Consider the following 23,479-nt stretch of genomic DNA (forward strand, 5'->3'; position numbering starts at 1 on the left):
ACAGATATTTTTCTTCATAGGTCTAGCTCAAAACTATTTGATCACCTCTCATGCATATAGACAAGCATACATACACACACACACACACACACACACATATATATATATATATATATATATATATATATATATATATATATATATATATATATGGGTGTGTGTGTGCATGTACAGTATATATATAAAATAATATTTGTGTAGGTATGTGTGCATGTGTCTATATATATATATATATATATATATATATATATATATATATATATATACTTATATATACACACAGACACATATATAATTGCATATGAATTGCATATTTTAACCTAAATATGTGTAGAATAGCTGGCTTTAATATACCATTTACAGTCACCCTGGTAAACTTGTTAGATCTAATTATCATTTGTAATCTTGATAGCAAAATTTTTCAACATATTTATGGGTCTAAAATATGTTTAGACAAGTAGTACTTTGAACTTATTTTTAAACAATGTTTTTTATATACTGTATTTTTTTTTTTATTCAAAAAACCATTGTTGCCACCTGCAGCTGTTTTATAGCGCTGTGCGTGAATTCCAGCTTCCGCACCTGTTTGTTAATGGAATCTTGCTTAGACTTCATAACTGTAGATGGGATGAGTGTCTAAACTATTACTCTATATAAATATTATTCCCCATATACACCTCTTAGCACACATGTCACAAAATAAAAAATAACACACACACACACCAAAAAGATAAAACTCAACTTTTTCATGATATGGCAACACTAAGTAAAAGGAGAAAAAAAAATCCATATTTACAAGAGGAAAACACACAAAAGGAAGTGGTGTAGACTTTCAGTGTGAAGCAGAAATATATATAGGCTGTACTCTCATTTACATTAAACAACTCCTTCATTTTGGTTAATTAAAATATGCAATAGTTACATTTATTGTTATTATTATTAATTAGATTTAAATTGCTGAGTTGATTTTAAGAAATTGAATACGATGCATGTCCAGAATATATAAACTTAGACTCTTTTTTTTCCCAGTTAAAGGTGAGCGCGAGCTTTTTAGTCGGAGCCCCCTACTCCAAGACTTCATAACTTGGGAGCTGCATGGACTTCTAGGGCTCCTGCTGTCCTATCAGTGGACTGGATTTACATACGTCACTTAAAAACTTGATATCGTAGAAAGAAAAAAAAAAAAAGGACAACACTGTGGCCCTTTCTTGAGTTTAAAAAATGAAACTGACCATCTTTGCCAATATTTGCTGACAAGGACATGTAAATAAAAACAAAAGTGTGCTCTTGACTGACATCGTTTTTTCTGCAGTGGCATCATTGCACAGTATTGCTTCCCGGCACTTTCTCTCTCTAGACAGCTGTGATTTTTTTTGCCTGTCTTACTTTCTTTACTTTTATCAGCTTTCATTCACCTCTTTGACATCAGGACCCATTTTATTTCAACAAATATCCAATCTGTCCGAGGCACCTGCGTCCACTGCTTTCTGCTAGTCCCACTTGTTGATCCAAGCAAACCACTAATTGGAAAAGCATTTCCATGGATTTGGCAAAAATATCATATGGCAGTCTTGGGCATCTCTCTTGTTAGGACTGGTCCACAGCAATAATCACTCAGGGCAAACATCTTTCTGCCTTCTTCCATTCTGCCTCCTCCTCTTCAGTGTTGACATATTCCTCTTTCGACATTTGGAATTAACTATTAAAATGAGGAAAGGACAGTCTTTTCAATTTCCAAGTAAACACTGAAATCCTTTATATGGAGCAAATTCATATTTCCAGTCTTTCATCGATGCTTGGACAATCGCATCTTCGGATGGTTATCTGCCTTGTCATTCATCTAGCCTTTCTTAGAAAACCGCTTCCAGATCAGGATGAAACCAAGGCTAGAGCAGCACCCAGACATTGTTTGCCAAAGGGAACAGGCTAGATCTGGCTCAACTGGCTCTTCTGTCTAGCACAACATGTTTACTGTAAGATTAAATTCCCATTTGAATCCGAGTTTAACAGGTTCATCGACATTAACCTGCAGAGAAGTGTTTAGTCATTTATTTTTCTTCTTTAACATGCAGACCTACCTTGAGTCCAATAAACTTTATGTGAAATATTTGGGATTTAGCAACACTATTGGTTAGTAATGATGCCTTGTTTTGCTTTGAAAATATGGTAAAATAACAGAACAAATACTCAGTAGCCACATTGTTGGTGGCTTATGGCAAAATGTCACCAAATTGTTCCTTACACGATGCCCACCATGAAGAGCTACAATGGCTATCTCTTCTCTCATGGCCTGGACAGGGTAGTGTAGACTGGCTGTTCCCAGTGAGTTGGGCTATGAGACTGTGGGACGGTGGACGGGTCAGTGATTGCAGTGTACAAAGGCCGCTGAGAAGGACCCATGTAAGAGAAGGCTGAGTAGATGCTGGATGGTTGACTTGAATGACCATAGTAGGAGCCAGACGGCTGATGGTCAGAGTATTCAAACTGAGGTCGGGAAGTGAGAGTAGGAAAGGCAGAGCTATAGTGTGGCAGGCTCAAGGAGGTATAAGTGAGCTGAGATCCCGCTGCCTGCTCTGAAAAGTGACCACCTGCTGCAACTCCTTCACTTTTCACCTGTGCTTTGGTGCTTTCACTTGATGCCCCTGCACTCGCTTGCACCACAGCTTGTGCTACGTGATGATGCTGTTTAGAGAGCCAGGTTGCTGAGTGTCCACTTGCAGCTGCCAAGGCACTGCTAATGCCATACCCTGCTGCTACTGCATACGATGAACCCCCTGCTTGTCCAGCAGGATGGCCATTGGGAGGCAAATACTGGTCAAATTCATTTACATCAAAAGGCTCCATGTTGGATATGACTTCATGGCTGATGTCCCCAATATCCATGTTGCCAAAATCAATATGTGGCTTTCCACTGCTGTTTGTGCTGCCACCTTCATTGCCAACTGCAAGGCTGCGTCCACCCTCTCTCTTGCTGTCTGAAGATTTGCCTGACTGGAGCTCAGTTTTTGGTGTTGTGGGAGGTGTTGGAGGTCCATGACTCTGGCCTAAGAGAAAAAAAAAATACACACATGATCTAAGCTTGTAGACATTGTTTTGTTGTGGTAGGGTCTTAGGGTGACCACATTCTCCTGTTTATCATGTAGACCTTAACAGAAGACCTCAAATCCCATTCTCCTCGCCAAGTGTATTGCTGTGGGCTCACACCATGATGCATCTCATTTCACAGAGCTGTACTGTGATAACCTACTGGTAGTCAGCCGCAAACTCACAATGTCTGGTGCAGAAGTGGTTACTTTGCAGCACAGCATGAGCTAAATGGAGAGCTCCTCTAGTTAGCTGTGCATAAACAGACTCTGAACACTGTGAATGGAATGTTTCCTAGAAATATCAGCTGATCTCTCTCTCAGTCAGCTCCCACCTTTTCTGCACCACACTGCCACCACACTCCACTCATTCGCAATACAATTGATTCACCCCATCTCAATTTGAAGATTCATGCTGTGGTAACTTCTGGTGACCAGCCATGAATCCACACCACCAAGCTCAGAAGAATTCTCCTTGCAGTGAAATGGAGAGTTCATTTAGTCAGCCTCACAGAGACCAATGTGAGTGGAGTGCTTCCTGGTGATGTCAGCTGATCAGTCTCTCCGTCAGCCCCCCACCTTTTCTGTGCAGTGTCACCACTACAATCCACCAACAGTTCACCACAGTATAAATCTAGGAACTGAGGAGCTTTGTGGTGTGAGTACACAGCGATTCACTTGATGACAAGAATGGGATTTGCACTGTGGATGGGTGGAGTGTAGTGGTGACTCGGTAGAGAAAAGGTGGGGAGTGACAGAGAGATCAGCTGCTAACACCAGGAAGCGCTTTGCTCATAGTGTTCAGAGATGGTCTCTACGTGGCTAACTTAAGGAGCACTCCATTTAACTCACCCTGCAAGGAGAACACTTCTGAACCAGGTGATATGGGTTCACAGCTGGCCACTGGAAGCTACCACAGTGCAAATCTTTGAACTGAGATGCTTTGTGGTGTGATTACACGACAATTTACTCATGGTGTGAGTCCACGGCAATTCAGACACTTTCACTTACATATCTATGCCATGAAGTGAACTTGAAGGTCCGTTAGGAAAAGAGGAAAGAGCAACCAAGGACAATATTGTGGCACCTAGGGGGCGTATCAGCACCCCCAAACCACAGACACAATTGTAGCACAACAGTCCAAGTTCAATTAAAGTGTTTTAATGGCAACAATACCTTCTGTACAACACATTGTTTTCTCTTTTCCACTCCCTCCTCCACATCTGACTCCAACTCTGACTGAATCTTGACTCTGACTGCTGAGTCGAATTTAAGGCTAGCTTTTAAGTTCAGACCTGGGAGTACTTCCAGGGCTCAATCTATTACCCCTAGGAAGCACTTCCAGATCTGGTAGGACCCCAGCGGTCCTTGTGCCATCAACATTCCACAGCGCCCCCTTGTGGCCCCCACAGAACCTGGTAAGACCATCCCCTGGGACTACAACTCCCATGCTGCTATGTGGGTGTCCATACTGGGGCCCTCCAGACAGGGATGCTGCCACCTGGTGTATGGGGAAACGCATTGCGCACTGTCTTGCTGTACACAAGCCTAATCGGTGTGTCCTTCCTGGGTTGCTGGAAAGTCAACCCTGGTGTAACTGTTGCTGCAGCATCTTCCTGTGCTCCTTTCCTGGTACAGCAGGGCAATATCACTACTCTCTAATTGTCCTTTTTTTCCCATGGCCTCCTGGCCAGTTAAGGGAGCAGGACACCTGTTGGTCCCTCACAATGTGTATTTTGAAGTAATAAGAAATGATCATATCCTGACCCCAGTCCTACCACCTGAAACCATAGTGAATGAAGTTCACATGGTAGGCCGTACCTCATCCACTCGCTCCCAAAGGAAAAAGCAAAGAGCAAATGTATGTACTGATACTCGAAATAATTTATAGAAAGAAATAGGCATCATTTTACAATAAATGCATTGATGAAAGCATACTTATTTTTTGATTACTGCCACAGTGAAAACTTTTTATTGTGTTCTTTGTGAAATAGTTAAGATGGAGCTTTAGTCGATTGGGTGCTTCAGCCCCTTTTGGTGTCAGTTCTTCATTAAAAACTGTACATTGTGGGCTCAAGCTGCTCTGAGGTTTCTAACTGGGAATATTTGAAGATTTGTAATTAGAGCATTAGAAAAATTTTAATGAGAACAGACTATTTACACCAACAAAGCTTGTTAATCATGTCCACCTAATTTCTCCAAAATGACATCAAGCCTAGTTTTGCAGGTCACCAAATTGCCACTGTCTATCATATTACTTGGTAATTTATAATTTAGGAAAGCTGTAAAATAAGATTAGTATCAATAATGTAAAAATTAATGCTCACATGGTATACGGCCATAAGCATTTTCTTAGTCTAATTTAAAGGTAGCAACACTGTTGCAAATATTAGAGGAGTAGAAGTAGAGTTGTTCCTGTTTGAGTGATAACAGCACAATAGTGACATTATGAAAACTAACACAATATTGGATTCTAGTGCTGGCTCAGTGGAAACAAATAAGAGCTGATTAGGGGTCCTTGGTGATTTAAATGTATCATGGTGCTGTTTTGGAATTTTTTCAATGCTTTATTTCTTTGAAGATACATGCATTATTGTTTATGTTCATTTGCTGTTACTATCTTGATGGCTTCATACTCTTTCCCATTTCTTTCTTGTTGCAGTGTGTCACTGTGTGCATGTCACTTGTATTTGATGCAGCCTATTTAAGAGCCAACAATTGCCGCAACTCTCTGTACTTCACTTAAAAAGCAAAAAAAGTTAAGACTATGATAAAAAATTAAAAATAATGGCTTTTTCTGAGAGTGTCAGGTAGTTGACCAAATATTTGTAAGTGTCATGGAGGAAGGACAGGTATCTGGCCTGGGATGAAGGATGACATTTTGCCCAGCTAGGAGTCTATAATGGATGGGCTGAGCAGACTTGGGTGCTGGGAGCAGTTAGTTCCCCCACACGGTAGGTGGCAGTGTTGCTCAGGAAAGAATCCATTTAGGGCACCTGCAAGGCATGCTGGGAATTGGAGTTCAGAAACTCAGCCCTGTCAGTGCACTGTCAATTGCCCTGGTTTCTAAATGACCCGGAACTGCACCAGATAACTTGTGTGTGACACCAGAAAAAGTTCCTGGGTCTAGTTCAAAAGAGTCGGGGAGTCAGAGACTGGAGGCAGCAGATGACACTCATGGAGGAAGGAAGGAGGGATGAAATTGACCTCATATTACATTCTTATATTGATCTTTTAGCTGGTGATTATTGGAAACATGTTGTTGACAAATAAATATTCTTTATTTGAACCCCGGAATTGTGTTGGGTAATATTTAGTCTGTGGTTTGGAGCCCAGTGGTGCCCCTTGTTGTTACATATTCAAGACAATAATTTCAGCTTCCAACTTTAAATAAAAGTTTGCTTTATAGTTTGACTCTCACTTGTTCCTCAATTTCTTCCATTTGAGAAAAGATTTAACTTGTAATTTACTTTTTTTCATGTAAATAGGTGCTCTTGTCGTTCACAGGAAGTTGTTGCATTAGTGATATCTCTTATAAAAAGTTATACACAGTTTAAGGTGCTATTAAACACCGGTCTGGTCCAAAAGGAATAACAGAGTTTCGTGATCTGGCTTTTCTTTTCAATTTTTTATAATCTTTCCTTGGCCTCTAAAAATATTTAATATATTCATTTCTGGGTGATTTAAAGGTCAAGCATTCAAGATATTACGTTTACTTTTGGAATAGATGTGTTCTTCATTATGTTAAAAATTGACATCATTCTCCCATGATGCCATTCTGTTTTTGTTATGGTGCCACAGTGCAGGGGATGATCTACTATGAAGCTTTAGCTTTGGGTCTTTAGTCCACATTGCTAAAAAATGTTGGCTGTCTGTCTGTATGAGAAGGGATTTAAAAAAAAAATAACATGAATAATATAGTGTAATTCAATACAGGATAATAATTAAAATAAAAATTCAAAGGTTATTAAAGTATTGAAAAAATAAAATTTGTGGTGATCTGTTGTGGAACAACATCATCGAAGAAGGTAACAGTGGCTACACAGACCTTGTTGCTGGTTGTGAAGGGGCCACAAAAATGTCGGCCCACCTGTGTCATTTTGTGGCCTTTTTTGTGTTTGTTGCCAGGTGGTGTTTGGGTAATTCTAATTTGTATGTTTTCTGAATATATATGCACATAGTTAGAGGTTTTTGTGGAGCAGTTGCTGCCATGTTTCTAGGTAACTGAGGATGATATCACAGTGCTGAAGGTATAATGGTCACGACGTATGCTTCCTATCTATCCGAGGTTTATGGAGAAATACCTAAAACATTAGAGTGAGCTAATTTAGTTAGAGTTGTTGGTAAACAGCTTTCGCTCTACGTATTTTGAACAATGATTTATGGGTTTGATTTTTGGTTTGACAATAGTGTATTTTTGTCTTCTTGGTTATGGATTTTTGCTTGTCTTTTGGATTACATCTCTTCTTCTGGTCCCTTATTTAAAAATATTCTGTCACTCCTTCCATGACAGAATACTAAGTAAAGCCAGCCATAAATGTTTGGGCTGTGACATCTTGGGATTCAGGGGTATAAAAGGTCAGCGTCGGACATTTCCTGGCTTGTCCAAGCTTGTTCAAATTCAAAGAAATACTTACTACTCTATTTGTGTGATTTATTTAAAAGCTCTTGGGTTACAAGCTCTCTTCTGTTTCTGATTACAATTTATTCCATTTGTTTTTTCTCCCTAGCTTTTGACCCTTTTACTGCTTTATTTTACTACAATTCCTATTACATGTCCTTGGCACTGTTATCTAAATTCCTGACTACCTGGTTTTCATCTAAACTTGCCCTTTCAAACTCAGTCTATCTTCTGATGCTAATTTCTGACTAATGATGCTGCCATCCTGTGTGGTCAGTACACACAGGGGGTACAATTGCGAAAGGTGAAAGAAATTAAACAAGATACACTGCTCAGTTGTTTCAGAAAACTTGGATCCACAGCAGAGTAATTCTCGTAGAATGAAAGAAGAGTTCTAGACGATATAATAAATAGCGTTTTCTCAAAGAAAGGGCACATTAACCACCAAGTTATCCTGTCTGAACCCACTTTGTAACTTACAACATTGTATATTAGAAGAATAAACTGATTTGATATTTATCCTTCAACAAGGACTTTTAACGACTTTCCCCCATTGCTAATTCAGACAAGTGGTTTCTGTTTTTAACTGTATTGTTTACATTTATTTCTTCCTTTTTGTTTTTTTAACGGCTCTCCATTAATTTCCTAGGTAAAGGATGACCTGACATAATCATGTCATGGAGGTATGACAGCATGACCCAATGTGTAAGGCAAGGCACATGATGACACGCATAGCAGTCCTCCCTATATAAAAACACTCCCTAAAGCATAATTGTTGGATTGCTGGCTGTTTTGGTTTAATTAAAGAAGGTAGATTCTATTATTTGTATGTTGTTCCTAGCAGTTTCTAGCAATGAATTCCTTGCTGACATCATTTTTGACTGTGTCTATGCATGAGCAGTGTGCTTTTCAGTTTTTCTTTTTTCAGGACTAGAATTTTTAGTCTTTGCTCATTGTGAGCTAGTTGGCTAGGCAGCTACTCATGTTTTACCATATAGTGCCAGTTGAATAAAGCAAGCTCTTTTGAACCTGACCATAATTAATTTCTTTTTCATTCTAAAAAATTGGGCCTACTAGGGATTTTAGCACTAGTTGATATTTTTGCTTTACTTCTCTGCAGCTGCTGAATGTCCTTGGAGACACAGTAGCATGTTGGAACTTTGTAAATATTTTTATGTTTTACAATTTTGTTCCAGCTGAGTACTAATAGTAAATCAAAAGGCATTTCACCATAACAGGTGTTCTGGGACGTTATATGCAAGGTTATCTGCATTTACTGTGACAAGAAAAAAAATAATGTAACAAAATGTAAGGTGAAGGATTGATTTAGATGCTTTGTAACCAAATTGACATGGCACACATCCTGGTTTTTTGTCGCTGACGTCAAGCACAGAGGTACTCTTTTGGTATCTTGGTTGAGCGGGACATTGTAAGGGGGTGGAGGTCATAATAGCTGTAGCCAGGTCCTTTGTCTTTAGAAACAATTGAGGAAACATTTTGCAGTATTGTTTGGAGCAAACCATAAGGTCTAAAAGTGTTATACTTGTTACTACTTTTTTTATTGTTATTTGTTGTTATTATTTATTTATTACTATCTATTTTAAATTATTACTATCCATTCACTTACCTATTATTTACTTATTTATTTATTTAAAGTACAGTATAGTTCTTTACCCGTACGTATATGTTACACATTTATTTGTGCCAGTGTTTGCTGCAATATGGTGTATGGATGGTTTGACAATAAAGACACTTGACTGGCCCCAGAAAAGTTTTAAAGTTTTCATAAACAGTGGATGAAAGGCAAGGAAGAAAAGCAGCCCTGGCAGATTAGATGTTTTGAAGGTGTTTTTTTTTTGGCATGTTTAGTTAAATGTAAGGTCACCCCATATGCTAGCTTGTTCAACAATGAATTGCCATAATTCTCTGTTATAATATTTTTCCCACACCAAGTAGTAAATGCTACTGTTGTGAAGTAAACATTGTTAATATTTAACCCCTCAACCCACCCAACTACACTGGCTTCCTGTAACATACTGCTTTAAAATTCTAACTTCTGCTGCTAACTTACAAAATACTTAATTCCAAAACTCCACGCTAGCTGTGATTATTTCATGCCTCATGCAGACCTATCAAACAACTGAGATCTTCTGATGCCAGCCTTCTTAACATTCCAAAAGCTCCATAACTTTTGATGAATGCTCCTTTAGCTTTGTGGTTTCTGCTCTCTGACCCTTTCTCATTAGGTTTGCTCCATGAATGGTCATTTATATCAGATATATCTGTAGCAATATTCACTCATGTGACTCTTCTATGCCATGGCACTAATTCTGATTCTACTGTAATATCTTTTCTTGTCAATCTACTCCTGTCGATTTAGTTCATTAGTGTAGACTCTATTAAGTTTGTATCCTTGAAATGTGTATTGAACGAGGGGAGCAAGTTGAGGTGCTTTCAAGGGATCCCCGTGGAGCTGCTGTAGGCCTTTCCTGCTGGATCGCTGTGACAGACACAGCACATGCTGGAGGGATTATGTCTGTTGGCTGGCACGGGAAGGGTTGGGAATTCCTCAGGAACCGCTGAAATCTGTAGTAGGGTGCAGGGAAGTCTGGGTTGACCTGATTGACTGGCCATTGCCACTATCCTCCCCAGGAAAAGCGGTTTCAGAAAATGAAATAAGAAGAGATTTCTCTTAACATTCTCACAATGTAAGTCAGCTGAAAAAGTTGAGGAGTAGAAGATCATTTTGTCATTGCACAGTTCTGTGAGTAGTGCTATTTCTGTTTGAATCTATTGGTTTTTGTGACATTCTTGCTTGCTTTTCTTGGAGTCTGCCTTGGATGATGTAGAATGATATGTTTGCTGTGGATTGTCTACTCTGTTGAGCATTCTTGCCTAATTTTCTTGTCTATTGTTTCTAATGTATCTTTGATTTTTAGAGATCCTTTGTTACCCATTTTTGTTCACAAGATGGGGGTTGACGTTTATCCTCCCTCTCTATGGGGCTTAGATTGTGGATGTTTTATGTTGTTTTGCCAGTAGTATCTTTTTTCTGGCCTGCTTCGACAGAAGCCAGCAGGTAATATTTGGGACCTGGCTGAGTTATGGTGAGCCTCTTCTGGACAGGTTAGTGAAGGTCCTGGCCTGCTTCTTAGTATATTTTTGGTGCCCTCACAACACTTTTTGGCTTATTCAAGACTCCATTTCATGTCAGGCCTGGCTATTGTTCTTCCATAAGTATAAAGGACCTGACTGTTTGATTTCTCTTTGGATTTGCTATTATTTAACTTCTCAACACTTTACCGAAAATGCTTTTCCACTCTGTGCGATTGTCCTACCAACAATCGCATATCCAAGACAAGCAAGAGCTCAACAGCTGGATGAAAGAGAGGCAATAACTTTAGTGAGTGTGATACAGAAGATTTTAGTGAGGAAATCTGGAGAAATATTGTGGTCAGTAGTGGACTAGCCATCCCATCTTATAGGGCAGGGGTACCAGAGTGCTCAGATTGGCACTAGTGTCTCTTATTTTGTCTTAATTTGTTCATTGTGTTCTCTTCTTGAACTTTATCTTACTTTTAGGTTTGTGCAAAAACTCCCTTCAATCACATACTTCTTTTTATCACAAATATAACGGAAAACTGTACATATGATAAACTTATATACAAGAATCATGTGTTGCAAATCTGTGTGCCTCGTTTTTGATTTGATGATAATTTAGAAATAAAAATAAAACACTACTCTGAAAAATTAAATAAAAGGGCTACGCCATTTACAGAAATACTCTCAGAGACTTACATGGTGGGTTTTTTTGGACACACAACACTTCCAGACATGTCAGTTTAATGGGGGTTTGCTATCTTCTGTCCACATTGCGTGATGTAGTAAAAATAAGAAGGGACTGGGGAGACTCTTGTGTTACGTCAAGGAGCATATCATGATATATAAAGCTAGATGTAAAATGATAGCTTGTTTACATTGATGCCCACCCTCTCAAATCTAGCAGGCAGTAAGCTGCCAATGGAAGGGCTCGACAGAGCTTTGCTCACCAGTTGGATGTGAATGGTGTCCATCAGAGATAGGAGACCCTGCCCCCGTGGAGTGGGCGTGCTCCAGGTGCATGTTCTTATAGTGTGATTGGCCAGCAGCGTTGGTCTCACCTTCGGAATGGGCATCACCCTCCGAGCTGGACCCCAGCTTGCCATTCTTGCGGCGCCGTGGCTGATATTTATATTCTGGGTGGTCCTTCTTGTGCTGCATACGCAACCTCTCAGCCTCCTCGATGAATGGACGCTTGTCGTTCTCGTTCAGAAGCCTGCCAAGACACATAAAAAACAAGCCAAGTTGGTTCCTGACAGTATGAGGCAAATTAAAGTGAAGGCAAACCGAAGAGAAGTAAAAACAAGAAATGAAGCTACCGAGATGAAGCTAAGGAGACCACTAATGTATAGGAAGTGAGGTATACTAGGCACAATTTATTCAAGTGTAGTTGTCAAAAATCATTATGAGAAGACCTAAAACCTCCAAAAAGATAATAAAATAACATTTTCGCTGAAATTTGAATAAGAAAAGTTAATCATTGTATAGCAGGGTATTTAATAAATAATGGTCATGCATTAGTCTGGTGAGACTGCTGACTTCTAGTATACATGATTCTAATAACACAATATCTAATGTTAATTTAGGTTTAACAGTAACACTTAATGATTTTGATCAACTGTGGGCTTAATCTTGGGCAACATAGCTGCTGCCACACAGGTCCGGGGGCATGGATTTGATTCTTTGTCTTCATTGCAATGACCTGCATATTAGAATTCTAGAGACTTTAAAAAAGCCCAATGTGAGTTACAATGGGTGAATGTCAGTATGTCCTATCAGGAACTGATGCCCTTTCACCTCTGGATCCTGTTTCTGGGATCAGCTCTGGCTTCACAGGATTATATAACTGAGCAAATGGGCTCAGAAAATCTATAGCTGGTTGGACACAATTTTTTTAGCCATAGCATATGGTGGTGTGGATCAGACCTTTAAAAAAGTAAGCTTCCGGTTAGTCTTGCATTGACCTCCCAGTTCTTATTTGAGACCTGATCTGTCATGATTAATGTCTGGCCTAATGTTTTTAATGTAAAGAACAAAAACAGTAGTATCTTTCTATGACATCTTATGTCTGGGTTTTTATCAGATATTCATATTTACAGTAAACATGCATCCTCTTACCTCCACAGTTTGCCCAAAGTCTTGCTCAGCTCGGCATTGTGTAAATGAGGATACTGATCTGCCAACTTCCTTCTGGCGGCCTGTGCCCACACCATGAATGCATTCATTGGCCTTTTCACATGTGGCTTACTTTTATTCCCAGAGCTGACCCGCACTGGCATTGGAACGAGGGTCCAGTCGTAACCATTTAGCACCTGACTGACAGCTTCACGAATCCCAATAGGAAAGCGATCATCGTCATCCTCATGCTTCCTTTTTGAACCATCTGCTGAAGGACTTGAAAGTGAGCCAGAAATAGGTGAGTCCTTGCCCACTCCGCCTGTTGATGGACCTGGGGATAAGGAATGGCCATCGTCAGATCCCCCAGGGCTCATTTCAACCTCGGACAAGCTCTGATCCTCTCCAGACATTTTGATTTACTCTGGTTATTCTCTCCTTTCCTGCTGGGGACAAGCAATGGTGTCCCAATGCTGGAGTTAGTTCAGTATTTGGTTGTTGAGCTCTTTCAATCCTTTTTCCTTTCTCCAAGTCACGTTCAATATGATGTGATGAAGCTGATGAACTATGTATCTTTTTGAAATTCTTGCACCTCTCTTCTTTGAAATTATTCACGTTTCCCCAACTTTCTGAAAATATCTGGAAATCAGACAAAATTCAAACTCTAATCCACTTCTTGTGCATTTAGAAGAAACTCATTAATGTGTGAACCTGGAAACAAAGAAGAAAACAAATGTTAATGATTCCACATATGCAAATAAATGAATGCAAATGAATAAAGAGAGCTTAGAGACACACAGAAACCCAAAAAGAGGCTAATGAGAAAATGATTAAAACAGTCAGTCTTGATTATAGTGCCCTACAATGCATTGCTATTCCATTCAGGGTTGGCTCCTGCCTAGTGCAGCTGTGTTGGTTTCAATAAAAGACAGATGAGAGAATGTCACAGGTCTCATTACTAAACATGTCATAATACATTTCAAAATAATCAAGAGAAAAATGGCAGGGATACTCTACTAGATTTGCAGGAATATGGAGGATTTTTAAAGCTGGGTAATTTTATGCCAAATGTCATCCATGCACATTCCATAACAAGTTATTCTAATGCTGATGCTGATTTCAAGATTGAAAGGACTGCAAGGTTAAACAATGCCTTGCATATGACATGACTCTAATAACGTTCTGAACAAAAACATTTACTGTATGTGGACATTTGGGACATAAAATGTGGGAGCAAAATGGAACTTTTGCAAAAGGTATAAAAACATGGAATGTTGCCTAGAGAACGTTTCATCAAAACGTAACTTTGGCAAAAGATTTTAAAACATGGAAGGTTCCCTTGAGAATGTTTAATCATATTTTATCAAACATCCTAGCTGTGGCTTAAATTTCTATTTAAATTATATTATCAAGACAGTTGTAGCAGCTGCCCTATCTCCAACTGGTACATTTTACTTTCTCATATACAAAGTATAGGGAAAGTTTCGTAATTGTCCAAAGATTCGATGTCGAGATTTCGATTATTCTTGATGTTTTAGACCTCCCTGACTTTCTCGTATACAAAGTATAAGAAAAGTATTGTAATCGTCCAAAGATTCGATGTCGAGATTTTGATGAATCTTGACATTTTAGACCTCCCTAACTCCGGAAATACCATTTTTGGAATTATGTCAGTGTGTCTGTCTTTGTGTGTTTATGTAAACACGATAACTTGGGTACGGTTTTGCTTAGCTCAACCAAATTTTGCATACAAGTAATAGGTACAAAACACACATTTCTTTCAACTTTTGGGCTATTTCCACTAACCGGATGTGGTACTTAACCTTTTATTCATGCAGCTGCAGAGTCAGATTTATTCAACTTTACCTTTATAATAATTGTTCAATACATTATTAATTTGATTTGATTTGTTGTTGATGGTTCTTTAATGTACATAATATAAAAAATATAATCATTGTCTTGCTGTTTACTCCTCAAATATCCATTCCTATATCTGAGTATATGAGAAAGTCTAGGGGAGACCACTCCCAATTTTTTTGTTTTCTGTTCGTACAAACTGGCAAGTAAACCTTGTTCAATTACCAATAAATGACTTTACACTTCAACGTCCTGTTGTATTTTTGTTTATTTTTATAATCAGGTTTGTGAAACCCCATCCACACCACCAAATGATCAGTGGTAAAATACTTCAGATGTCACAGCTTATTTTGCACTTTCTTTGTTTATTCACAATCCATAATCTGATATTAAAACTATATTTTTAACAAACTACTTCTCTGAGTATCTTCAAGTATTTGCTTAAAGTGTATAGAAAATATTACATTTTTGGAAAGGGGGGTGGTTATATAACAGAGAAATGCATTATAATCCAGTGTCTGTACTAATTACATCATGAAGGAGTCAAAACAGGAGTATGCACAGTGCACAGGTAACTTATCCAGGATTTGATCCTTTTGGGGCTCCCCAAAATACAGAAATGCTGTGATGGCATCTTTAGAAAAGGGATTAATGGTGGATGAGACTGAAGTAAACAGTGGGATGTCTCTATACATGAGAGCATACGTTATTAAAATGGCCTCCTGTTCATCGTCTACATGGTATACTCACATCACTGAGGCCTGATTTTATGAAATGGTAGGCACAATATATCCTGTAGACACACAGCAATTCAAAACCATCACTCCGAACCTGCTACGTTCAATTCAGGGTCTTGAGCAGCTATGTGATTAATTCTGGATAAGATGCCAGGCTATTTCAGGACACATTTGTGTGAGACTTTGCTTAAGAGTCAAAAGTCAGATTAAACTACAAAGTTTTATGATATGGGCAGAAATATAGCAGAAAACACACAAAGACGCACAGAGGACATGCAAAGTGAGCACCCACTGCTTCGGGATTCCAAATTAGGTGTTTGGAGTCATGAGGTGGCAACTGTGGTGTAAGGAAGGTCTCCTGAATGAAGATTACTTAAGAATTAATCTTCCATTTAATGTGAGCATTTTGTTCAAGGATTTCAATTGTGTAAACACGATAAAGTAGTTTGAAATCCTGCATATAATGAAATACTGTATTTTTTATACATTTAGTAACTGTAATAAACCCCTTGTAAAAAAAATAAATAAATGATATTAGTGAGTATATAAAGAGAGTCACTGCACAAACTCCAGAAATGCAGAATTGCTCATTACACAAATGTCTTTATGAAAAACTTTATTCAAAAAGGGTTCAGTTTCTCAGGAACTTTTTCATTTCTTTAACCACATAAAATGTTAGCTTTACAAAACATGTTCTATGGTTTCCTTTCATTTTATTTCTTACTTTTTTCTATTAAGTTGGGATAAACTGGTAAGGAAATGATCAAGTTCAATACAATATACACATTTCTCAGCAACTATTTCATTTTTGTAACTGCATAAAATATTACGTTTGCAAAATATTTGGTGCAATTTCTCTTTATTTTAGTTCTCTTTTATTTATTAAGTTATATTAAACTAAATTGCTAAGGAAATGATCAAGCTCAATCTAATATTCAAGTTGCTTTTCTACATGCCCAATGGCTTTCTAAAAATAGACATATAAAGTAACAGATTTAATTTTCTGCTGCAACTCTTGATGACTTTTTATGGAAATGTTGTGATTTTGTAAATGGGAATACTTTACATATGTGAATAGATAGATAGATAGATAGATAGATAGATAGATAGATAGATAGATAGATAGATAGATAGATAGATAGATAGATAGATAGATAGATAGATAGATAGATAGATAGATACTTTATTAATCCCAAGGGGAGGCGTCCCTCTTCTTTATGCTGCTTCCCCAGCACACCACTGCGTAGAAGAGGGCATATATATATATACATATATATATATACAGTAGGCCTATATATATCTCTATATATATATATCTATATATATATCTATATATATATATATCTATATATATACATATATATATAACTGTGCTGTGGCAGACGGCTGGGACCCTTGCCCGGCTGGGTTGCAGCGGTGCCTCGGACTGCCGCAGGGCTTCATGGGAGTTGGAGTTTGGTACAGCCCTGTTGGGATCCGCGGGCGCCGCCAAGGGGTGCTATAATTACTGCTGAACACTGGAGGGTGGCTCTTCCGTCTCACCCAGCAGTGCTGCCGTAAAGAGATCATCAGACACCTGGAGCACTTCCGAGTGCCCTACTTAAGGGGCCAGCAGACAATACTCCAGGAGCCAGAGTTGGGAGGAGGAGGATGACGAAGGAGGAGTGGAGGAGAAAGATGGACTGGGAGATAAAAGAAAGAAAAGGGAGTGAGAAATAAAGATAAAGAGTAAAGAAAGTTTGTGTTTGGGATGTTGGGGACACTGTAAATAAAAATCACATGTACTTTAGTACTGGTGTCATTTGCGTCTTTCTGTGATCCGGGCTAGAATGTTCACAGTGCGTATATTAGACTTTTAGAAATATACTTGTAAAACGATATGCCAATATGAATCAAATTTCCATTGTTTTGAATGTGATTCAGCAGACAGGTGACAGCAATTCCATTACAGTTTATCTTATTATGAACTAAACATAGCCATCATCAGCATCACGGGGACACCATATCATTATTGTTTATTTGAGAGATTCCTTTACTCAAGGTGATTTACACAACTGGAATATATCACAGATGTTTTAGGTGTAGTTGACAATTGCAGAACATGCTGGTTAAGACATGGATTTGTCAAACAGATTCAGAGATGGCATTTAAACGGAGAGGTGTCTGATTTAATATTGATACCCATAACATAAATAGTCTTCCAGGAACGGGCTCATGTCTGAAATAATGATAAGAATGAACCCAAGTTCAGACGAAATACTATACTGAGATAGAAACTAATTCATACTCACTTACCTAATTTGGGGTCGTCAGCAGCCAGAGCCTGTCACAACTAATCATAGTAATAACAAAAATCATCATCATCATCATCATCATCATCAAGCAAGAATTTCACTGATTTACAGTCCAGCCGCCATACCTCCCACTGTTTCATTCCATCTGAACTCGTGTGGTGCTGAGGTGTCACCAGTCGCACGGCTGCACTCGAGTCCTAATCTGGGATATTGAGGTGGTTTGTCATGTGGTGGGTGCGGCCACCCGCTATATCAGCGTCTGCTCCTGGCCTCCGAAAATAACGACCCTTTAAACCTCTAAACTTATTCTAATAATCAGGAGCTCCAGGAGCTCCAAATCTTTCCAGCGGTTATATGCATGGTATGAGTTTGGCTGAATTGACCTGATGTGTGTGTGTGAATGGGACCCGTGTTAACATGGTGGTGGTCTGTGCACAGTTAGCTTTATAATAATAATCAGCATGGAGACACCAGAAATGATCTCCGAACTCCAAATGTTTTCTTTCTTTTTTCTTTTCTTTTTTGTCGGTCGGCCTGCCTTATTTGAGTAACATAAAGCAAGTATTAATTTCACTCTGTGCCGTTTGACATTCTTGAAAGAGCCGCCCAGTCATCTTTGGAGTCAGACAATAACTTGATGTTTACGTCGTGTGTGTTCCATGTTCAGCTGGGATTATATTACCTGCACAGATCACGGAAACAGACATCTATTATGAAGTTTTCGAAGAGGCTAGACGCGATGCCAGTCTAACCGCGTGCGTCCCGACCGCAGAGGGCAATTCCGCTTCTGTGACAAGCTCAGGGACCCATTGTCAAATGCAGACAGCAGCAGCAGCAAACGTCAACGCTGCCAGTCCCGGCTCATGTAACACTTCACTTCCTATAACCTAAATGGCCACGGTAGACACTGGAAGAATAGCTCAGCATTCAGACAGGACGTCCACAGCTATAGAATGACCTACACCCAAATCCTATGATCACGGCATCTCCAATGATGTAGTCAAAACAGGTAACATATTTTGCCAACAATATAAAGTAAATAAACACTAAAATTACCGAGAAAGGCAGAAGCCTTGCAGAATTAGTGCTACATTCAGACAAAGGCTGGCATTTTATCCTTTCGGGGATCCACGCGCGCTGACACACGTTTACACCACAATAACCGACCTATATTAATTATTCATATTTACGTATAATTCTCCACTCTTTTATAAATTGGAGGTGTCGACAAAGAAATGTATTACAGCGTCTGGACGTTATGAAAAAAAGTACTTCACCACACACATCAGGAGTTACTTTCTATTATTTCATTTCTTTCAAACGTTTATGCTAATAAACTGAAATATTTCGTTAAACGACCTGTCACCTCAGTTCAGTTTGTGTTTAATCACAAAACTACGAAAACCCGGGAGTGTATTGCGCAATATAACAAAGGGTTCCAAGTAGATGTGCCCCGATGAATCGTTTTGTTTATCGGGAGCCTGTAAAGTTTCCAAAACTGTCCATTATTGCTTTGTCAGAGTTTAAAGCTCGGCAATTCCTATCATATATTCACCCAAAAAGGTTTAGGGATTTAACATTATTTCCCTTACAGCGATTCAAACATATCATTACATACAACAAGACAGTTCACTGCTACTCTATATGACAAACAATACCGTGAAAAGAGATAAACAAGAGAACGGAATCTGGAACATGAATTCTTTCAAAACACTGCCGCTGTTAACATCTGGAATGGTGTCGTGACCGATCCGCTTATCAGTCCAAAGAACACACATGATCAGTTTTCATCAGAATTTATACAAACGGGCCACTACGTGATTAGGCAACTGAGCTTTACTGTCAGCGTCTAAGTGAGTCGGGACAGAACTTCACGAGCGCAGGCAGCAAGTGCTTCGTCATGACGTGCGCGTTCACCGAATGCAAAGGACTACGTTTACGAATATTAAACAAATAATAAGTTGTTATCTTCAGAAATAACGTTCAATTTCATCATTGACTATTAAAGGATAATAAGAGACACTATATGACACAGCAGCGACATACATTCTTTCATTGAAATATAACGAGTAAAGATGCGACATTTTAACTGACGGCCAGACATAAAATACAGCAGTTCAGCCTCGGAGGAACGGAGCAGAGACAGCGCATTTCTGATAACAAGACACTAACTATATGATAGATAGATAGATAGATAGATAGATAGATAGATAGATAGATAGATAGATAGATAGATAGATAGATAGATAGATAGATAGATAGATAGGAAAGGCACTATAAGATAGATAGATAGATAGATAGGAAAGGCACTATATGATAGATAGATAGATAGATAGATAGATAGATAGATAGATAGATAGGAAAGGCACTATAAGATAGATAGATAGATAGATAGGAAAGGCACTATATGATAGATAGATAGATAGATAGATAGATAGATAGATAGATAGATAGATAGATAGATAGATAGGAAAGGCACTATATGATAGATAGATAGATAGATGGATAGATAGATAGGAAAGGCACTATATGATAGATAGATAGATAGATAGATAGATAGATAGATAGGAAAGGCACTATATGATAGATAGATAGATAGATGGATAGATAGATAGGAAAGGCACTATATGATAGATAGATAGATAGATAGATAGATAGATATATAGGAAAGGCACTATATGATAGATAGATAGATAGATAGATAGGAAAGGCACTATATGATAGATAGATAGATAGATAGATAGATAGATAGATAGATAGATAGATAGATAGATAGGAAAGGCACTATTTGATAGATAGATAGATAGATAGATAGATAGATAGATAGATAGATAGATAGATAACATTAAGGGTTTTAGAGATGATTGTACAGATTATATACAGTTTAAAAAATCAAAATATTGTATGCGTTAAATTGAAAATAGATTTTTACATTATTTCAGCTATTTATTCGCTACTTATGCGTTGTAAATATTTTTGCTGTATTCCAGGAAAATAAAAAAATATACATTACTCTGAAACAAAACCCATACCCTTGAAATATCGGTAAATAAAAGAAAACCTGAAGTGATTTCTTATTGTTCCATCTTGCATTTCCTGGCAAAAACTGGTTTGTTTTTGTTCATCCACATATTTTATTAAGTGAACGGTCCAAACAGAACTTAGATTTTTAAAAATGACAAAAAAAAAAATAAAAATAAATAAAAACTAGCAATCAAATAATAATTCAAAAAGTTACAAAAACACTTTTACAAAAAATCTGGCATTTATTTCAAAATGTTACATACGATATCTACAAGCTCGCTTTGCACAAATTTGTGTCTCTTTATTTATATCAAAAAGAAGAAAGGTAGAATTTGATGAATAGCTTATGAAGTTCAAAAGTACAGAAAAGAATGTGGGGCTTTGGAATATTTTCAGATGAAATTAAACAAAAATCAGTTTTTGGAGGGTGCACTTTTTACAAAATCATTCTTTTATTTAAAGTCAATTCCTAACTTTAGCCCTAAATATAGAGTCTGAAAAGGGCAATTGCAAAACTGTAAGGCGCATACAATAAAAGGTATAATACATTAAGTCTAATTATAATAAACAGTAACATTACACTATTCTTTATTGTTTTAATAACTTCATTAATAGAATAATTATGTCAATATCAAAATTAAAAGAATATTAAACATGTTCTTGATTATATTAATACAAATATTAATAGAATAATTACATCCGAAAATATAATACAATTAGGTGATAAAATAATTATTATTCATAGAGATTATATAATTTAAATCTAACCATTATTATGATTATTATTATGATGATAATGATTATTATTATTACTACCACTACTACTACTACTAATAATAATAATAATAACAATTAATAATAATAATTTCTCTCTCTCTATATATATATACAGTATATATATATGTAAACGTATATATGCGCTCTCTCTCTCTCTCTGTATATATATATATATATATATATATATATATATATATATATACATTTTTTCACTTTTTTCATCTTTTCCTTAAATTCTAGCATGATTTAAAAATTACTATTATTAAAGAATATCGGCATATTTTCCTCTTTTACGAATCATTAAATAAAGTGTTAGCCCAGTACAGTTAAATTGCTCTTCCTTAAATCCCTAAATCCCAAAATCTAAAATTCTTTGAGGCAGTGATGCTACATGTGAAATAAAAATAAAACCAATAAAAGAACTCGGTCGGTTTAATTTTCAATGTAGCGTTCATTTGCTTTTTTAAACCTGTCCGTTTCTTTAGTTTTTACGGAGAGAAAAGTGCTAACCACACGAAATCAACGAATGTCGCACTCCTGCAACCACGCTTCATTTATAGTATTTCGAATAAAAAATACATCTACCAGTAAATTAAAAACATAACATGTATGTCGTTTTTGAATTAAATAATGTAACGAAATGCATACTTTATAAAACGGTTAAAAAAAGAAAACAAATCAGGGTGTTTCATCGATCCAGCTATTCATTTTCTGTGCAGGTTTAGTCCACTGCAGGATCGCGCAGAGCATTTAACTGCTTATGAGATTAAAGTAAAAACACTAAATTACGAACATATCAAAGTATGGAACATTTTTCTTTCACATTGGGATAAGAAGACTATTGGAGGCGTAACAATGGCACATTTATGAACGTTAAGTAGCGGAGCTTTTAATAAATTATACACTATATTACTCGGTTCCGGCATTGCCTGCAACTGCAGAATGGAGACAATGAATTAAAACAATGCCACGTCCGTTTCCTCTTCTCCTCTAAAATCGGCTCCGATCGAATGACACTTAATTACCGGTCCTGTTTATACGCATCGGTTAAACGCTTTGGAATAAAATGGATCCTGTAATTCAGCCCGAGTCATTTAACTTTTAATTAAGAATACACAAGGGAAGGGATGCTTTCCCAATAGTGTTTTCTCAACCATAAATGTACGATGATTATTATGAAATTGTATAAAGTCTTTGCCAAATTTCGGGTGAAACTAAGGTTTGTTTCGGTAAGCATTACCATGCAGGTGGCCCCCTTTTAAATTTTATTTACAATAAAACTGAATGGTCTGGAAAACTGCTGAAAGATTCAAAGACGACCACTCAATAAAGCGAACCTACAATTCAGACCCTTTTGAAAGTACCACATCTTCTAAATTGTGAACAATAATTAGCCGAAATTCGTTTTTCCTTTTTCAGTTGTGTGTATATATTTAAAAACTGTTAATGGCAATGAGCTGTGCATCTTTATTTTTAGCCACACTTTTATCTTAAATCTGAATATTACTTGCTTGTGCCTTTCAGTTTTTAGAATTTTTAGTTAATGAAAGTCATATGTGACAAAACCTGGGTAAAGTATCTATCTATCTATCTATCTATCTATCTATCTATCTATCTATCTATCTATCTATCTATCTATCTATCTATCTATCTATCTATCTATCTATCTATCTATCTATCTATGTGTTGATTTTGTTTATTTAGAACTTCATATGTTTCGTCTAAAAAATTAAAAGATCTGAAATAGCAATGTTGAGTAAAATGAAACAAGCTAAAAATCATACAGAAAATATGATAAAACTGTTGAATGCTTCAAAAATGATTTTCTGTTTGTTTGAAGATTTGATAACAACTTAAAATGATCTTACTTAG

At 37.3% G+C, this 23,479-nt stretch overlaps 1 protein-coding gene across 2 annotated transcripts in view; it reads right to left on the bottom strand.

The window, feature by feature from the left end:
- Nucleotides 1-361: 361 nt before the first annotated feature.
- The window catches only part of sox10 (SRY-box transcription factor 10), a 30,096-nt gene continuing 6,978 nt past the window's right edge, over nucleotides 362-23,479 (bottom strand). Inside the window, exons 2-4 of one of the 2 annotated variants that reach the window (XM_028815283.2) lie at nucleotides 12,922-13,629; nucleotides 11,865-12,019; nucleotides 362-3,044 (exon numbers count right to left, since the gene is read on the bottom strand). In XM_028815283.2, coding sequence (XP_028671116.1) covers nucleotides 2,284-3,044; nucleotides 11,865-12,019; nucleotides 12,922-13,331 — 1,326 coding nt within the window. In that variant the 5' untranslated portion in view covers nucleotides 13,332-13,629 and the 3' untranslated portion in view covers nucleotides 362-2,283. Of the gene's footprint in view, nucleotides 3,045-11,753; nucleotides 12,020-12,921; nucleotides 13,630-23,479 lie in introns of both variants that reach the window. The other variant, XM_028815281.2, reaches the window with a different exon arrangement.

The sequence above is a fragment of the Erpetoichthys calabaricus genome, chromosome 12 (genome assembly GCF_900747795.2).
Source record: "Erpetoichthys calabaricus chromosome 12, fErpCal1.3, whole genome shotgun sequence".
Taxonomy (NCBI): Eukaryota; Metazoa; Chordata; class Cladistia; order Polypteriformes; family Polypteridae; genus Erpetoichthys; species Erpetoichthys calabaricus.